At 38.1% G+C, this 15,353-nt stretch overlaps 1 protein-coding gene across 1 annotated transcript in view; it reads right to left on the bottom strand.

Moving 5' to 3' along the window:
- The window catches only part of LOC118244864 (bifunctional heparan sulfate N-deacetylase/N-sulfotransferase 4), an 85,212-nt gene that overhangs the window by 48,131 nt on the left and 21,728 nt on the right, over positions 1-15,353 (bottom strand). The window contains exons 2-3 of the mRNA XM_035540247.1: positions 7,174-7,261; positions 1,911-2,065 (exon numbers count right to left, since the gene is read on the bottom strand). Of these exons, the coding sequence (XP_035396140.1) occupies positions 1,911-2,065; positions 7,174-7,261 (243 nt within the window). The remainder of the gene's footprint in view (positions 1-1,910; positions 2,066-7,173; positions 7,262-15,353) is intronic.

Genomic DNA, 15,353 nt, shown 5'->3' with positions numbered 1-15,353 from the left:
ATGTATAACACCAAGCAGACTTTCTGTGTACTGTTCTGAACCCGTAATCTAAATTTGGATCTGTGCTGTGAAGTAAAAGAATAATAAGGAGCTTGCACTGATTTTGGAAGACTTATGGAAGTGCAGCTGTAGAAAAGGGAACTCCTTTCCCAAATAAGACATGAGGATGGGAAAGAAGGGGAGAGTACAAAACTGTTCCAGAGTCATGGCTGGGACCTATGTTATCAGGAAGACAAATTTCTCCCACAGAGTGGACTTCAAAGGAAGCTTTTTGAAAAGAATTGTTCTCATAAGTAAATTGCACAGCTCGTATCGATTCAAGGTTGAGAGGTTGGTACAACCCCTGTCCAAATGTTAGCAGGAAATAAAGCTGTAATAACAGCAGCCGTCCTCTGACATCAGCCCCTTATTTATAGGCACCCTAAGGAGACTCTACCCTTCAGTGATGATAGGGAGATGGGCTTTATCTTTCTGTAGCTGAAATTGCAAACACTGTTTTACAAGCCCTCTTTTCAGACTACACTATAGATTTTACTCCTAAAGGTGGTTTGACCTAAAAGGCATCGCTTTGCCTGAAAATAGTAGAATTTCCCCATAGGTTTAATGATGAACGGACAATGTGTATTTGAGATACAGATTATTTAAAAATTACTCTTGCATTTAAAATCTCAGCTATATTTAGTTCCCTTAGGACTCTTTGCAGCAGCTTGCCCAGGTCACACAAAAAGAATGAACAGGCCATGCCAGGAATGAAAACTGACAGTAACACAGACCTGTGGAAAGGAAAAGTCATCCAAAATACCTCTGTGCTAATACCCTACGAAGAAGGAGATGGGAAGGGGGGAAGTCTGGAGAGAAGAGAAAACAGTTAAGCCATTTTTAATGAATGTGCTTTAAAGGTTGTTAGGAAAATATTTTCATAAACAAGGGAATAAATTTCTTCCAACTGCTTGTTTAGGCATCTGCCTTTGCTTGGTTTCCTGATCCATCTTGGCTTATGTGAGGGATGGGGGTAAGGGGCAGCTTCTGGCTGGCCTTTCTGAGCTGTGAAGGGCTGAGATCTCTGTTCCCTAAGCAGTAGAGAAAACCACACCGTGTTGATCTGCTCTTTTGAGTAGCACTGGTTACTTGGCATTCCTGTGCCTTGTCAAGGACCACAGTGTCTTTTCCAAAGAGAGCATTTACAGACTTTAGCTTTCTTTGTCATGCTGCATAACCCAGTAGAATTACCCTGAATGGACTCTAAATGGTTTCCACATGACCTCTGAGTACAAGCACTCTGACCTCTGGGCAGTGCTAGAACGATGGCTCTTGTAAGTTAACAACACAAACAAGCAAAAATGAAACATCATTATCTATAAACATTAGTAACAGGTTAGCTATGTAAAAAGCGTATTTTCAAACAGATCATCTAAAAAAAGCACTCTGAAATCCAGCAGCTTCACTTATTTACCTCATTAGCTTCAAGATTTCTCACAAACCGTATATAACATTTCACAAAGTTCACTGGAACTTTCTCCCTCACCTCTGAAGATGTTTGCACCAGACTTCAGGAAGCTGATAACCTGTCTATAATCCCCTTCCTAAAGCTCAAAAGGCCACTGGCATCTGCTGAGATTTCACTGCTTCTCTTCCCTATGTTCTTGCAAGGTTGCTTGGCTGATGGGCTGCTTCCTCTCCAGAAAGCCTGTGCCAGAGAAAAAGGCTATGGCAAAATTCAGCCCAAGTTTGAGTCATGGAAGGCTTTTTGGGGCTGGCTTTCCAATCTTGCAGCCTTATTTCTATACCTATGTAAGCATACATACAATATACGCTTAATAAACAATATATGCTAAATAAACATTATAACTATGCTTTCCAAGTTATATATAAAGGTATCCTAGGTGAAACTTCTGGTAACTTTTACTCACTAGTGCAAATTCTTTGTTGAGGATCATCTGCTCCACCAGTGACGACTCGTTGTGGAAAAGATGAGGCTGCATGTGACTCCACATATGGGGAAACCACCAAAACTCATCCACAGATCTCAACAGCAGGTCATCGCCTTCATCTTCCTCTTCAGTCCCTGCAAAAGAAAAAAAGGAATAGAAAAGTAACAGCAGAAAATGCCCATACTATTATTAATATTATTTGTTTTTCCCCTCAAGACAGAAGCTGCTATAGAACCTGATGTCTTTGGCTCTGATTTCTCACCATGCTACGGACAAGATATAGCATATCACAGGAGGAATAAGAAATACTATGTGTGCCAGCAGACTCTCTATTCCTGATGCTCTGATAATTGATAGTAATTCTAACAGGAATTTAATTTTAAGGGCGGATTGTTGTTCTATGTAATACACAAGTTTTTAGTTCAGGCTCCCCATGAAGATGGAGGATTGGATGGACTTGTACCCACCTGCCTTGGTCCTGGTGGGTACTGCACAGCTGTAGCTGGCCAGGATGGCATTGCAGAGTGCTGTGTACCAGAGTCCTGCTAAAACCCAATTTCACTTATAGCTACCCCGTAAACCTCAGCAAACTGAAATCTGATCATTTCTGGTAAAATGTGAAAGAAGTTTGCAATAGTTTCAAATACGATTAGGTAAAAAACAAGTAACTAATTGCAAAAGGGTTCTATACATTGTTTCCTATGGTTCAGTGTTCCATTATTGCCACATTTAATCTCTAAGTAAAAAGAATAAAAATTCCTGTGTTAGTGAAGAGTATCTGCTTCAGGCAGAAGCAAGCATGTGTGGTTATAACAAAGCAAACCTTCCATTTGAGAAATTATACAGTGCTACTTCCACCATCTGCAGCATATGTCTCCAGTGCTTTTTCAAATTGGGAAGGCAAATTTACATTTCACTAACTTCACCCTCAAATTACTGAACGATATTCAGTTTATTGCAGCCTCCTGTCTTGCTCCTTTATCATTTTAATTTAAATACCTTTATTTAGCTCCAAAGAAATAATTGTCAACATCAGTCTACTGAGGCAAACATAGCTTTCTTTTTACAAGCCTTTCAATGTTTGCAAAACTCATTGGAAGAAAATATTCCATAGAAGTCACTGTTTACTTCTGTGGTATGAAGCAGGAACACATAGAGATGTGCATGAACTTCAGCTCTTTCTTTTTCACATCTGCAAATGCATTTTGAAGAACGGTGCTACACAAGGAGAGCATTACTTCTCCCAGTGTCACTGAATCAATTTACTCCCCCCTGTAGCACTCTGCAAGTTCTAAGAATGCATAAAGTTGCTCCCATGGATGGGAGTGCTTCTGGAAAAGAGAAAACAACCTTGTTTTCTAGGTAATTCCTTACTGAGAAGAAAGGACCGATGGCTGTCCTGTCTGTTCCATCATGCAAAACTTCTGTATGGTGCATCTGTTGAATGACTGCTCTCTTGTTTCTTGGGGTATGTGGTTCACTTGCACCCACCCAGGGAAATGTGATCAGAGGGGAGAAACTTAATGTAGGGTTTCAAAACAGGAAGAAGAGAAAAGGGTAAGAGTCTGTGTAGCCATTGAAGAGCACTTTGGTAACCCAAAGCTAGAAAACTGAAGGTAGGGATGAAGAGAAAAAAAAAGTGCATATTTCAAGTATATAAAGAACTATGATCATTTGACATAGGATTTAGGTCAATGGATAATTTAATATCTTATCATTTAAAGTAGAGTTTGGTTCTTGAAATAAATTATTCTAATATCACATTTTTTCCCTACTAATTTATTTGTGAATTTAGATACAATTCATCAAAATTTGCAATTTATGTTTTTCTTTATTATTATTATATTATTATAGCAAAGGTAAAACAAAGTAAAGCATAACACTTTCAAGTTTATACAAACAAAAGCCCCCTGTAATGGCAGAACTGGAACAGAAAGGTTTGAAGTTTAACACTTCATGGAGATTTCACTTTTTGGAGGATAATTTTCTTCACAAGCCTTTAAAAAAATGTTTTTTAATTTTTATAAATTCTTAAGTAGATGTATTTAAAAAATTCAAGGGTTTAATGGAACATTTATTAAGTGCTTATATTGTTTGAATATTTTTTCCCAATCCTTTATTCAAAGTATTGAAAGCAAAACAAGGAATTGTGAAGTTTTAATTTCTTGTATAATCAGTATTCTCTGTGTGACTTCCTGTCTTAATTTTTATATGAAATCTGAAAATTGCAACAGGTCTACAATCAAGGAGGTGAACATATATCTACTTTGAGAGACAGTATGCACTTTGCAGAGGTAGGTAATAATTCAAAGTTTGATTGCACATAATAAATAATACTACATTTTAAAGCTACAACTGTAGCTTAGAGGTCTCTTGAGCTCAAAACTGAAACTAAGTTTGGAGTTGCTATCAATAATCTTAGAAATCTTAAATACAAATAATGCAAATCCTGCGAACATCTTAATTTCTATTGCCACAGCATAAACAAGAGGAAGATGTTTGCTAAAACAGTATAACCAAGAGGTTCTATTCTTTTTTTTTTTTCTTTTTCTTTTTTTGCGATCAGTGTCATGTCTACAGTGCTTAGTTTACCTGTGCTACAGAAGAAAACATTGGTGGCATTAAGATGAGGAGCAGTGACGCTAATGTTTCAGTTGTACCGGTATGAAGGCATACCAACTAGGATTGGTATTTGTAGTACAGATGTCAGCAACATCTTTTGATGAAAATGTATAACTGTTTAATCTGCCAACACATTCCCATGCTCATCTCCCTCCTGTAGTTTTAAAATGATCCAAGGAAAGGAGAGCAAAATCACACATTAAGGAAGTCAATAAGGCACAGCAATCTCAGTGCGCTAATAAAGCATGTTGAATACCTGATACTAAAAGCCTCTCTGGGTAAACAAGCTACATTTACAGTAATTAAAGAATACCTTTACATGTTTTATTTATAATGAGTCAATAAATTGTATATTGCATGGAGAATACTTTGGAATCGTTCCGCTAAGCTGATATGACAAAATGCTGCCACTGACTTGTAAATGAAGTGCTCACTTAAAATCTCAGATGCTTCACTGAGTACAGAGAGCAGCATGTCCCTTAATGGAGGCAATGGCATGCTTCAACTCATTAAGTAGTTTTGTGCTATTTTGGTAAGCCTTGAGATCCTTTGGAGCACACACACACTTGCACATTTGCCTATTTTCTCTCTCTACAGCAGCAGTAAATCTGAAATTGGTCAGTGTTATATCAGCTGGGCAAGCAAACCTGTGGACTGGTAGGAACAGGCTTCACTAAGAAACAGTAATGGCATATGAAAGCCATTGGGACTGACAAAGAAAAAATCTATGGGAAGGTCAGGGGGTTGATTTGGTAGGAAGGCTGCATATTTTGTGCCAGCCACTGCTCAGGATGTTGTAATATTTGTAATAAATTATTTCCTTTCCCACCTCCTCCCTTCCTTGAATTATCTTTCTCCATGGTGGACACTGAAAAGACTGATGCCAGCTTTACTCTGTAGATGGCCACAATAGAGCAGCGTCCTGCTTTCCTGCTTTAGAGTGGCTCAGAGCCTTGGGCTATTTTTGTTTATTTTGCTGTATTACGTGTATGTCCAATTAATCTCCAGAAGGAATAACTATACAAGCAGGTCAAGATGAAGTGAGCAGAATACTGAAGGTCTGTCTCCGAAGTTGCTCTATAATCACAGGTCTGCCACTGGCTTGTTATATGACTCCGGGCAAGTAATTCCATCTCTCTCTACCTCTCATTTTTCTCAGACTCTGCAACCTACATCTTTAGTCTGTAAGGTTTCCTGGGCAGCAGTTGCCTAGCATTATGTGTCTGCATGAGGGGAAAACATCCTGGACTTTCAGTGGTGCCTGAGAGCAACAGTGATACTAATAAATAATTTTGGTTTCCTTCTCTCTACTTATCCTTCAAAAGATTACTCATCTCCCCCTCTCCCAGGGTCTTTTGTACTCTTCTAATTCGTAGTGAAATGGAGACATAAGAGGTGGATGGGCTCACCTGGATCGCATTCAAATACTGGTGAAAAAAGGAGTATTGCTGCACCTACCCTGCAGTGGGAGACATTCACCTGGCTGCCCTATTTTACAGCTACCTTGTGGCCTGTTAGAGCTTGGACTGTGTCATTCTTAGCTTTTAAACTTCTCTCATCTTCTTGCTGCTCCAGTGCCTCCACCTCTCCTTTAAATAAGCTTCTTGGCCTCCCTAGCATCACTCACGCAAGGAGTGTCATTAGATGTGGCTGAATGTGTTGACAGCTGAGAATTTTGGAGTTGGTCTTCAAAGGTGGGAAGGGTACAGTACGAGGCTTGGAAAGGAGAAGGACAGTAGATGTTTCCATTGCAGTGAGTCTGCAAAAAAAATGTCTTTTTTTTTTTTTTTTTGCCTTGGCAGTACTAGGGAGCAATGTGGCTCAGCAACAGCAGAAGGAAGCTTGAGTGGAGCTGCACCAAAGTCCTAGGGAGAAGGTGAAGGGAGAGAGGAGAAAAAAAACCAAAGGGGGGACATTACACTATGGAGAAATGGACCAACAGAGAGAAAGGAGTCATAAATAGGAGATGTAAAACCACCTAATCTTCACAGAGACATGGTGCTTGTGTGCAACTTTTTATTGCGTGCAGTACAAAGGTAGCAGGGTTTCAATATCCATTTAATACAAATTTCTTTTCATCCTGTTTTCCTTTTTCTTGCAATAAGAATGAATTTCTGAATCAAATGATTCTACCTTTGTCATCCCTCCCAATTGCAGACTGCTGAGCTAGATTACCTTTAGTCTTAGCAAAATCATATTTATCCCATTAAAATACTTCTGCCTCTTTAAAGGTTATGAGACGTTTTTTTCAGTGTTTTATATTTCATCATACCTGCCATCGTGGTAAAACCCTAGTATGTCTTCTCTGCTGTCCTTCATTGTGCAGAATTATGGAGATCTTAGCAGCTCCTTTGCTTCCTTTATAACCCTAAGGTTTACTACCACACGTCTTTCAGAAAAGCACCAATGACATCTACATATTCCTAAGAACCTCATCCACAGCCTACCATTGTTCCAGTGGGCAGTGAATGAGACCCTGGATGCTAAAATACTGGAGCACAGATTGCCAACTGCGCCACTGGGTTATTGTTTTATTTAAAAAGGGCATGTTTAAAGCTAGGTTTAAAATCCTGTCACCTATTTATCTGTAGCTACCTGAGAGCATGAAGTTCCTTCTTACCTGTGTGGTAAAATTTTCCTGAAAATCCAAGGTTGAAGGTAAAATTTGCAACCTGAGTGCGCAGTAAATTTTGAGTCTCTAGTAAAGCCTGAAATAAATAAGAAATTAACATGCATTTAGAAAAATGAATATTAATTTTTTGTATGCCTCATTTTAAAAATTGTGTCCAGCTGAGGAGATACAACAAAGAAGATCTTATTAAATGTTTCACATTTTATTTTAGGGTCATTCTTATTTTTTCCCTTCCTTCCTTCCTTCCTTCCTTCCTCCCTAGACTGTTACAGTTAGCCTAAAATTTTCTGCATCAGAGTTTGATGATCTAGCGATGCTAGTAATAGTATCTAAGTACTGAGGTACATGATGGTTTTATAACATGGACAAAGATACTACATGTTATTTGCTATGATCTATGGCAGGACTTGAATCCAGCCAATTGAGAGTCTGCAATATACTAAATCTCTAAGTCACACTTATTTTGGATTATTAATGAGGCTTGATAAAATGTGCTTAAACTACAAAGTAAAATTAGGAATACTGCTTGCCATCCAGATGTGGAGGCATTAGGATTTACTTACCTGCAGAAATATTTTTGATTGTTTCTTAAGACCTAATTCAGGATTAAGTGTGAAACTCCAATTTTAACCTATGGTAGAAGTAACGTCCATTTTTCTCATGTCTGAAATTAAATCCCTGATTATTTTTATTCTCTTCACAAAAAAGATAAGACTAGTCTAAACAAAACAGAGGAAAAGGTCTTCATCACCTACCCAGTTTTTCATGGACATATTTCCAACCAACAGAGAAGAAGATAGTGGTTTAGTCTGCATGAGCTATCTACCTCTATTGTTAGGTTGTCAGCTCTGAACTGCTTCTAAAGATAGTCCTTGCTGCTCAGATGTCTGCTTTGAATCACCAGCCCACATAATCTGGACGTGCTACATATGCAAGATGGATAGTGCATTTATCTCCCTATTGGTCTTGCCAATGTTGAATGGGTTATAAGCTCTATTTTCATCAATTTTCCATGTCTCCATTATGTGGCTCTTGAGATCTTTTCCCATTATCTATTAATAACATTTCTATTGATTGAATGTTCATGTTCTTGCACAGTTCAAAGACAAAGTGAACGCAGTGGTTTACACACAGTCCAAGTCCACCTAATGTTTCCTTTCATTTGAAAAGATTACATTTCATATGTTCATTAGGAATTTCACTTAACATTACAGGAAAATAGCATCATTTTTTTGCTCAACCTACTGGTATAAGGAAAGAAAGAAAGGAAGAAAAAAGAAAAGGAAAGGAAAGGAAAGGAAAGGAAAGGAAAGGAAAGGAAAGGAAAGGAAAGGAAAGGAAAGGAAAGAGAAGGGAAAAGAGAAGGGAAAAGAAAAGAAAGGAAGAAAGAGAAAGAGAAAAAGAAAAAGAAAGAAAGAAAGAAGAAAGAAAGAAAAGAAAGAAAAAAGAAAAAAGAAAGAAAGAAGAAAGAAAGAAAAGAAAGAAAAAAGAAAAAAGAAAGAAAGAAGAAAGAAAGAAAAGAAAGAAAAAAGAAAAAAGAGAAAGAAAGAAGAAAGAAAAGAGAAAAAAGAAAAAAGAAAGAGAGAAAGAGAAAGAAAGAAAAAGAAAGAGAAAAAGAAAAAAGAAAGAAAGAAAAGGAAGGAAAGGAAGGAAAGAAAGGAAGAAAGAAAGAAAAGAACAAACGAGTGACTTGTGACCAAAAGTATAATCAGTCCACTGTAAATGTAAATCAGCGGGTTAAGAGGCTGATCTGCAGATAGGTGGCCTATGCAATGTTAATCCAGACTGGAGCTAAACAAAACAGGTCTGTGGTGGCACAATTTCTCATATTTCCTTTGCACTGCAGCTACGTCAGCATTCGTTGTAGGCCATTAATTTCCTAAAAGTACTGACCACATGCTAATTACAATGTACACTTAGACACCATGCATGTTGGAATACAAGTCTCCTAGAAATCTTCATTTGCTAAGAGTTACCTTCTGTAATGGCATCATTTGGGTGCCAGGCAGCTCAGGAGTGTAATATAAAAGATAGCCAGAAAGTGGCCTTCCTTCCTTCCTTGTTTGTTTGTTTAAATAGAAACATTTGTTGGGTGTTAAGGAAGATGTAAAACAACAGTGGTTATCAGTGATAGCTGCATACATTGGTAAAGGAAAGGATAAAGCAATCTAACGGCGGTAAGTTGTATGCTTGAGCATTGCATGTTAAGATAGTGGTATGGTTTCCAGCTTGTATTGCAAGGTATTTAATAAATTGATTATTTCACTCCTGTGACAATTTCACGTCAGTCTATCTGCATGCTACATAACAACTAAATAGTCACCAAAACATAAAACCTTGGACATTTACACCACTGCTGGTTAAAACATTGAGGAAAATCCCCAGCTGATAAAAACTGGCACTAAACTGACAACATTAAGGTCATAAGCATAGAATCTGAGTCATTATATTTTAGAACATAATTTTCCAAGCTATGTAGAGCATTTTATGTATGCTGAGAAAGACTGATGGGCTAAGCAAAATCAATTCAATTTTCCTTTGAAGAAAGATCACCTTGAGAAATTATTATCACTTAACATATAGTACAAGAAAGTATGTGAAACAAACATCATATCACTTTATTTTTTCTCTCCAATTTCCCTCACACTCACGTCTCAATAAGATCACAAAACTGGAAGATAGGCAGAAGCCTTCCATCCCAGCGAGGTCTCATTAAAAACACAGAGTTAGGATTAAGATGTAAATCCTGTAACCTGCAGTGTGTCAAGAATTTTTCTCTGTCTAAAGGGCAAACCTGTCACTCAGACTGGATTTGCCTTGCTCCTGAAGTCTTGGTTTTATTGCAATTTCCATATACGCATATTAACTTAGATGATATGTGGCTAAACTTCATTTTCATGACCTCACCCCATTTTAATTCTAAGAAGATATTGTCAACTGAGTCCAAACATTTTGTCACTGCTTGCCTGTCTGTAGAGAAGGGGAAATTTCTTCCATATCGTTAATATCAAAACCAGTAACCATTTAGGTAATTAGGGTCTATCATGCCTATTTTAATTAATATATATTTTCAAACAATATTGCTAATTACTGACACACCACTCTCACTGGTAATTTTCTAGAGTAAATAATGAAAACTTTGTCTCCTGCGAGTACAGCCCTTAACAGCACACAGCATAGAAAAGTGCTGTGGCTGGAAAAGAGCAGACAACTTTCTTTCATAAGCCTTCCTGCACATTCATAGGTTGTTTGTTTGTCTGCTTGTTTGCCTGTTTGTTTGTAATGCTGAAGCAAGGATAGCTGTTGCGTGGGCAGGAACGGCGTCTCTGGGGTTCCTGGATGGTGCAGCCTGGAGGATCTGTGTGTCCCTGTCATCCGGTGCTAGAAACCTTTCCGGGACTCGAGATGTAGAGGGTATTTATTGTATTCTAAATGCACTTACAGAAGGGTTTTGCAGGATGTAGAAGGATTATTGAATTTTAACAGCTGGAAATCACACCCAAGACCAGGTGCAAATACAGCTATTCACACTCTGCCTGGGTCCTGCCATGCCACCCCCGGCTCCCCTTGGCAGCTCTCCTTCCCCAGAGGCTCACCCGTCCCCATCCCTGTCCCCTCATGTGGTGATCTTGGGACTCTGACAATTTTTTTGGGGGAAGAAGAGAGATTCATAGAGAGGAATGTGGGAAAAAAAGCATGACAAATCTTATCTTGTAGAGAAGATTTTGCCTGGATATTTCCATTTCCCACAGTATTTAATTCTTATCTGCCAATATACATCTTTTCCTCAGAGTCAGTGGGATTATTCCCTCTGCTCCAAGTACTGGGGTTTAAAAGAGTTGTAAGTAGAGGATGGCTATTTGCTTGTGAAAATGCAATTAGCATTTTGCCATTGAATGCATAGAGTTGCAGTAAATCAATAGCTGTAACTCACCATTGCTGTTTTGTTGAACAGTTAAATTAACCATGGTAAATAATTATCATTTCCCAAGAAAAGAACTACAGAGCATGTTTGCACATGGACAAGCTGGTATGTCTCAGTCCCAGGTTAACCAAATAGCTTTTTTTTTTTCTTCTTAAGTATTGCAAGTTGTTCTTTCAAATACAAAAACTTAATTGCCAGGAATCTCTCAAAACTTGTGGCTTTCATTTTATTAATTGATTCTTTGTTTTGTCAATAAGGCCTCTCTCTGTGACATCTATAAGATACAGTTTCTTCTTTATATTGCATTTACATTCAGCAGTATCTTACATTAATCCATATAATTACCTTTTGTAGATTTGAAGTTGTCGTGTCTTTATTCTTCATAATTGGTATATCTATTAAGCAGAAGTGATATTTTCCTGCTATGTCCTTGTTAATTATAACTCTATCCTTCATTTACATAATAAACTTTTTGGGGCGATTTCTGCAGTAACATTTCATGGCTAATAGGAAGCAATTTGCTTTCCTTTATTAAGTACATTAAAACTTCATGCCCCAGACATCATTGACTGTAAACATTTGATTCTGCTCAAATTTAATGCACCAAGGCATTTTGCTCTGCCATATTAGGTTTATTTATGTGCTATGTTCTGGATTGTTAGCTGCTAATGAGACTTCAGCTCTTATTGCTCTAAGGCCTGAACACTAACCTCATTTTAATGAGTTCATTATTTGCTGCCTTCTGAATGGAAGACAACAAATTTTCCTTTTAATTAAAGGTCAAAACACCTCTGGCTAAGGAAAGTGAAGAGGTTATCAAATCCTTAGAGAAGGTAAAAGAATGACTTTTTCTGATTTTGATGCCAAGCGTGGGCAGGCCAGGCTGAGGTAGAAGGTGTTTCTTGGGGGACCAGAACTCCAAATCTAACTAAGCTAAGTGAAAACAACACTAAAGCATGGTAGCGAGTGTTCCCAAGATATGGTTAAAAAAAAAAAAAAAAAAAAAAAGTCGTCCAAAGTAATTACGGAGGCTTTACTCCTAACCCAAAGATCTGTGGAACAATACTACTGTGAGAACATAAGCCCTTGTTGCATGTATGATGGTTTATAGGGTGCGGAGGACAGATGCCATATTAATCGAGCCAACAAAATCTAATCTCATACTTATGGGAGAAAGTGAGGCAAATGGAGTCAGTGCTGGGGGCTGTTAATAGTGAGACAGATATGTGCTACTTCTGCATATGTGTGTGCATATGCAGGTAAAGGGATAGGTGAACCCCTTCTTGGAAAACACAGGGTGGAAATTTTAGTGAAACCAAATAATGGATTAATTAAAGGAATTAAGATGCAGCCCTTAACCTTTGTCTAGCATTTTATACCCAGTCACCACCCTACAGGTGCACCTCTTGTTTGTGAAGTTGCTCACCCCACAGCTAGTAGTGTTAGGGATATGAAGAGCATTTGTTAAGGAAGAGACTAGTGTCTGTGTGAACAGCTGGTGAAAACCTAAAATTTGTTTTTGGAGGAAAATCCTAACATTTTGTGAAACAGACATTGTTTAGGATGAAACCTAAAATAGTCAAAATGTCCTTATATCATCTCTAAACATATTTTCCACAAAAATGAACCAAAATTCCTTACTTTTGCAGATGTTTCAGGGCCCCTCCCAGAAATTGCTGAAGGTGTCTGAGAACGTCAGGAGAAGCGTAGGATGGGCCCAAGACTTGCATTAGCCCACTGGGTAGTAGGAAGCCCAACATATCATTCAGGGTCCTGGGCATGCAAGTGGCCTTCCAGAGACAGTATAATGAATGTTTTTTTTTTAAACAAGCAAAACTCAAGATCTTAGAAACTGGAGTTCCCACCTCTATGGCAGGGATCTCTGTGGTCAGGGTCCCCATCCTGTGGGGCACTCCACTAACTTGAGCTGTGGAGGAGTCTAATCCCAAATTACTACAAAGTCTTTCCACAATGTGGAGGATGGGTGAAAAAGGATGTATTACTTCCCACAGTTTGGAAGGAGATCAAGTGAAGGAGGGAGAGTTAGGTATTTCTGCTTTTCAATGTATCTATAATTTGTTGTCATCCTGAATTGTTTCATTTCCCCAGAACCATTCTGGGAAGCACTTCTGATGTGGGAGGATGTGCCAGTGGCAGGCATCCCAGGACTACACGGCCAAGGTTGCATTGCCCCATCGCCATCTGAAGGATATGACTGAGAATCTTGTCAAAAATGGGCTAACTTTCCATTACTCAAAGTCATCATTCATTTGGGAATGGAATCTAGTGCTGGGTAGTAGTGCCACTGCTGCATTTTTTTCTCTCTTTCATGTGTGTGGGCATAAGATATATATATGCTGCCTATATATACATTATTATTTATTTGTATATACTGCAGATACAAAATATATGCAAATATTTAAGTGTAGATATTATGTTAGAGTAAATCTTCCTACGTATGTTGTTTATATACACTGCTTAGTAATAGTGTTTTTGTCTGAGACAGATTGCCCAGAGAGGCTGGGGAATTTCTGTCCTTTGAGATACAAAAATCAGGCATGGACAAGACCCTGCATGGACTGATCTGTCTTTCAAGTTACCTCTGCTTTGAGCAGGGGTTTAGAATAAATCATCTCCATAAATCGCTTCCGTCCCAAATTATTTTAAGATTCGATGAAGCTTTCCCCTGTATTTTTCACTTCAAGACAGTTTTCTAAAGGTTCTTTGGTAGATACTTGTTAATACCAAGAAGTCTTTTAATGCATTTATACATTTCTGTTCCTAACATCTGTCTTTAATGCTTTTGCAGTTATACAGCTCTGAGGTTCATTCCCAAGCTGTTCTGTGCAGCAATTTGCTGGTGGTCTGTGGAAAGTTGGAGGACTACAAAGTAGTAGTTTTGCTTTCCAGCTGTAGATGTGTAGAAAAAAAAAAAAGAAAGAAAGAAAGCAAGCAAAGCAGCATTTCTTTCCACTGGAAGCAGATGTTCTCAGGATGGGATGTTTGATTGCCTCTTCCTGCTCTTGTTTCCTCCCTGAAATCTATGCTAAGAAAACATCTGACAGTGCCCGAGGTAGTCTTGGCAATCTTCAAAGCCAATGCAATCTTCATAGCACTACTATGAAATTGTAAATCCCAGTAACCATCATAAGGCTAGTGGAAGTAGCTAGTCACTATTTTTCTGATAGAAAAACTGAATTTAAAAGAGGTGATGAGCAGCCTAACTTCACTGACAGCATCAGTGCAAGAGCAGGATTCTGGGTTCTTCAATTTTATCTTTTTGGTTTGGAGCACAAATTTCTGCTGTAAAGGGGACAATATTAAAACACAACACAGTGATGCATTTATAATCCCAGTAAAGTGTTCATTGATTTTTGTGTGCTGAGGATTTCAGCCCACTTCACAGGTTTTTAACAGAATTTTAATAGAAAATTCATTAATGCTATAGTGTAGAGATTATAAAGAATTTACATTATTGACTTGTCAGATCTTAAAACGAGTATACGGGTTAAAGTTAGTCAAATCCTTACTGGGATTTTAAAATCACTCATACTATTTACCCTGTGCCAAAACTGATTTGAACAGATGTTAACCAGGCCTGGATCAATGGGCAACTCTCAACGCTCACAGACTGTCTTTCCTTTCCTTTCCCATTTCCTCCAAGACTTTCTTTTCTTTTATGACTTTTTTTATATAATGTGACATACAAATTATGTAATTCCAACTACCTGGTGAAGACCACTCACCACTCCTAACAAGGTGAGCCAAGCTTCAGCCATTGCCCTGTGTTAGTGAGATGGGACTTCTTTCTTTTTTATTCATATTTATTTCTGTGAAATACTATGCTAATCTATAGTGCTATATAAATAATTAATAGGAAGGGCTCTGATGATGCTGAACACAGCCAGCTCTGTCTGCAGATCTATTTTTTATTATAGAGCTATTACTTGAGTCTGTTCAGCATTTCCCTTGAGTAGCTGTCTTAGTGTGAGGTCTGGGAGGATATGTGGGTTTATTTGAAGCAAGAAAAAAGTCATATTTTGCACTTATATGTAATATGTTTATTGCAAACAGAAGAATTTATTTTTCCTTTTTGAGTGCAATGCCCAATTTGATCTGCTTCTGCTACTATTTCATTACTCTGTCCCAAAGTCAGAAAACAATCAGGAGTCTAATTGCATTTCATTCAGCACAGAGGACTGCATCTGTTCCAGTAAAGGTTCGGCTAGTTTCAGCTGAATGA

The sequence above is a fragment of the Cygnus atratus genome, chromosome 4, assembly GCF_013377495.2.
Source record: "Cygnus atratus isolate AKBS03 ecotype Queensland, Australia chromosome 4, CAtr_DNAZoo_HiC_assembly, whole genome shotgun sequence".
In the NCBI taxonomy this organism is placed as follows: domain Eukaryota; kingdom Metazoa; phylum Chordata; class Aves; order Anseriformes; family Anatidae; genus Cygnus; species Cygnus atratus.
Note: the sequence above shows the minus strand (reverse complement) of the source record. Positions and strands in the feature narration are given on the sequence as shown.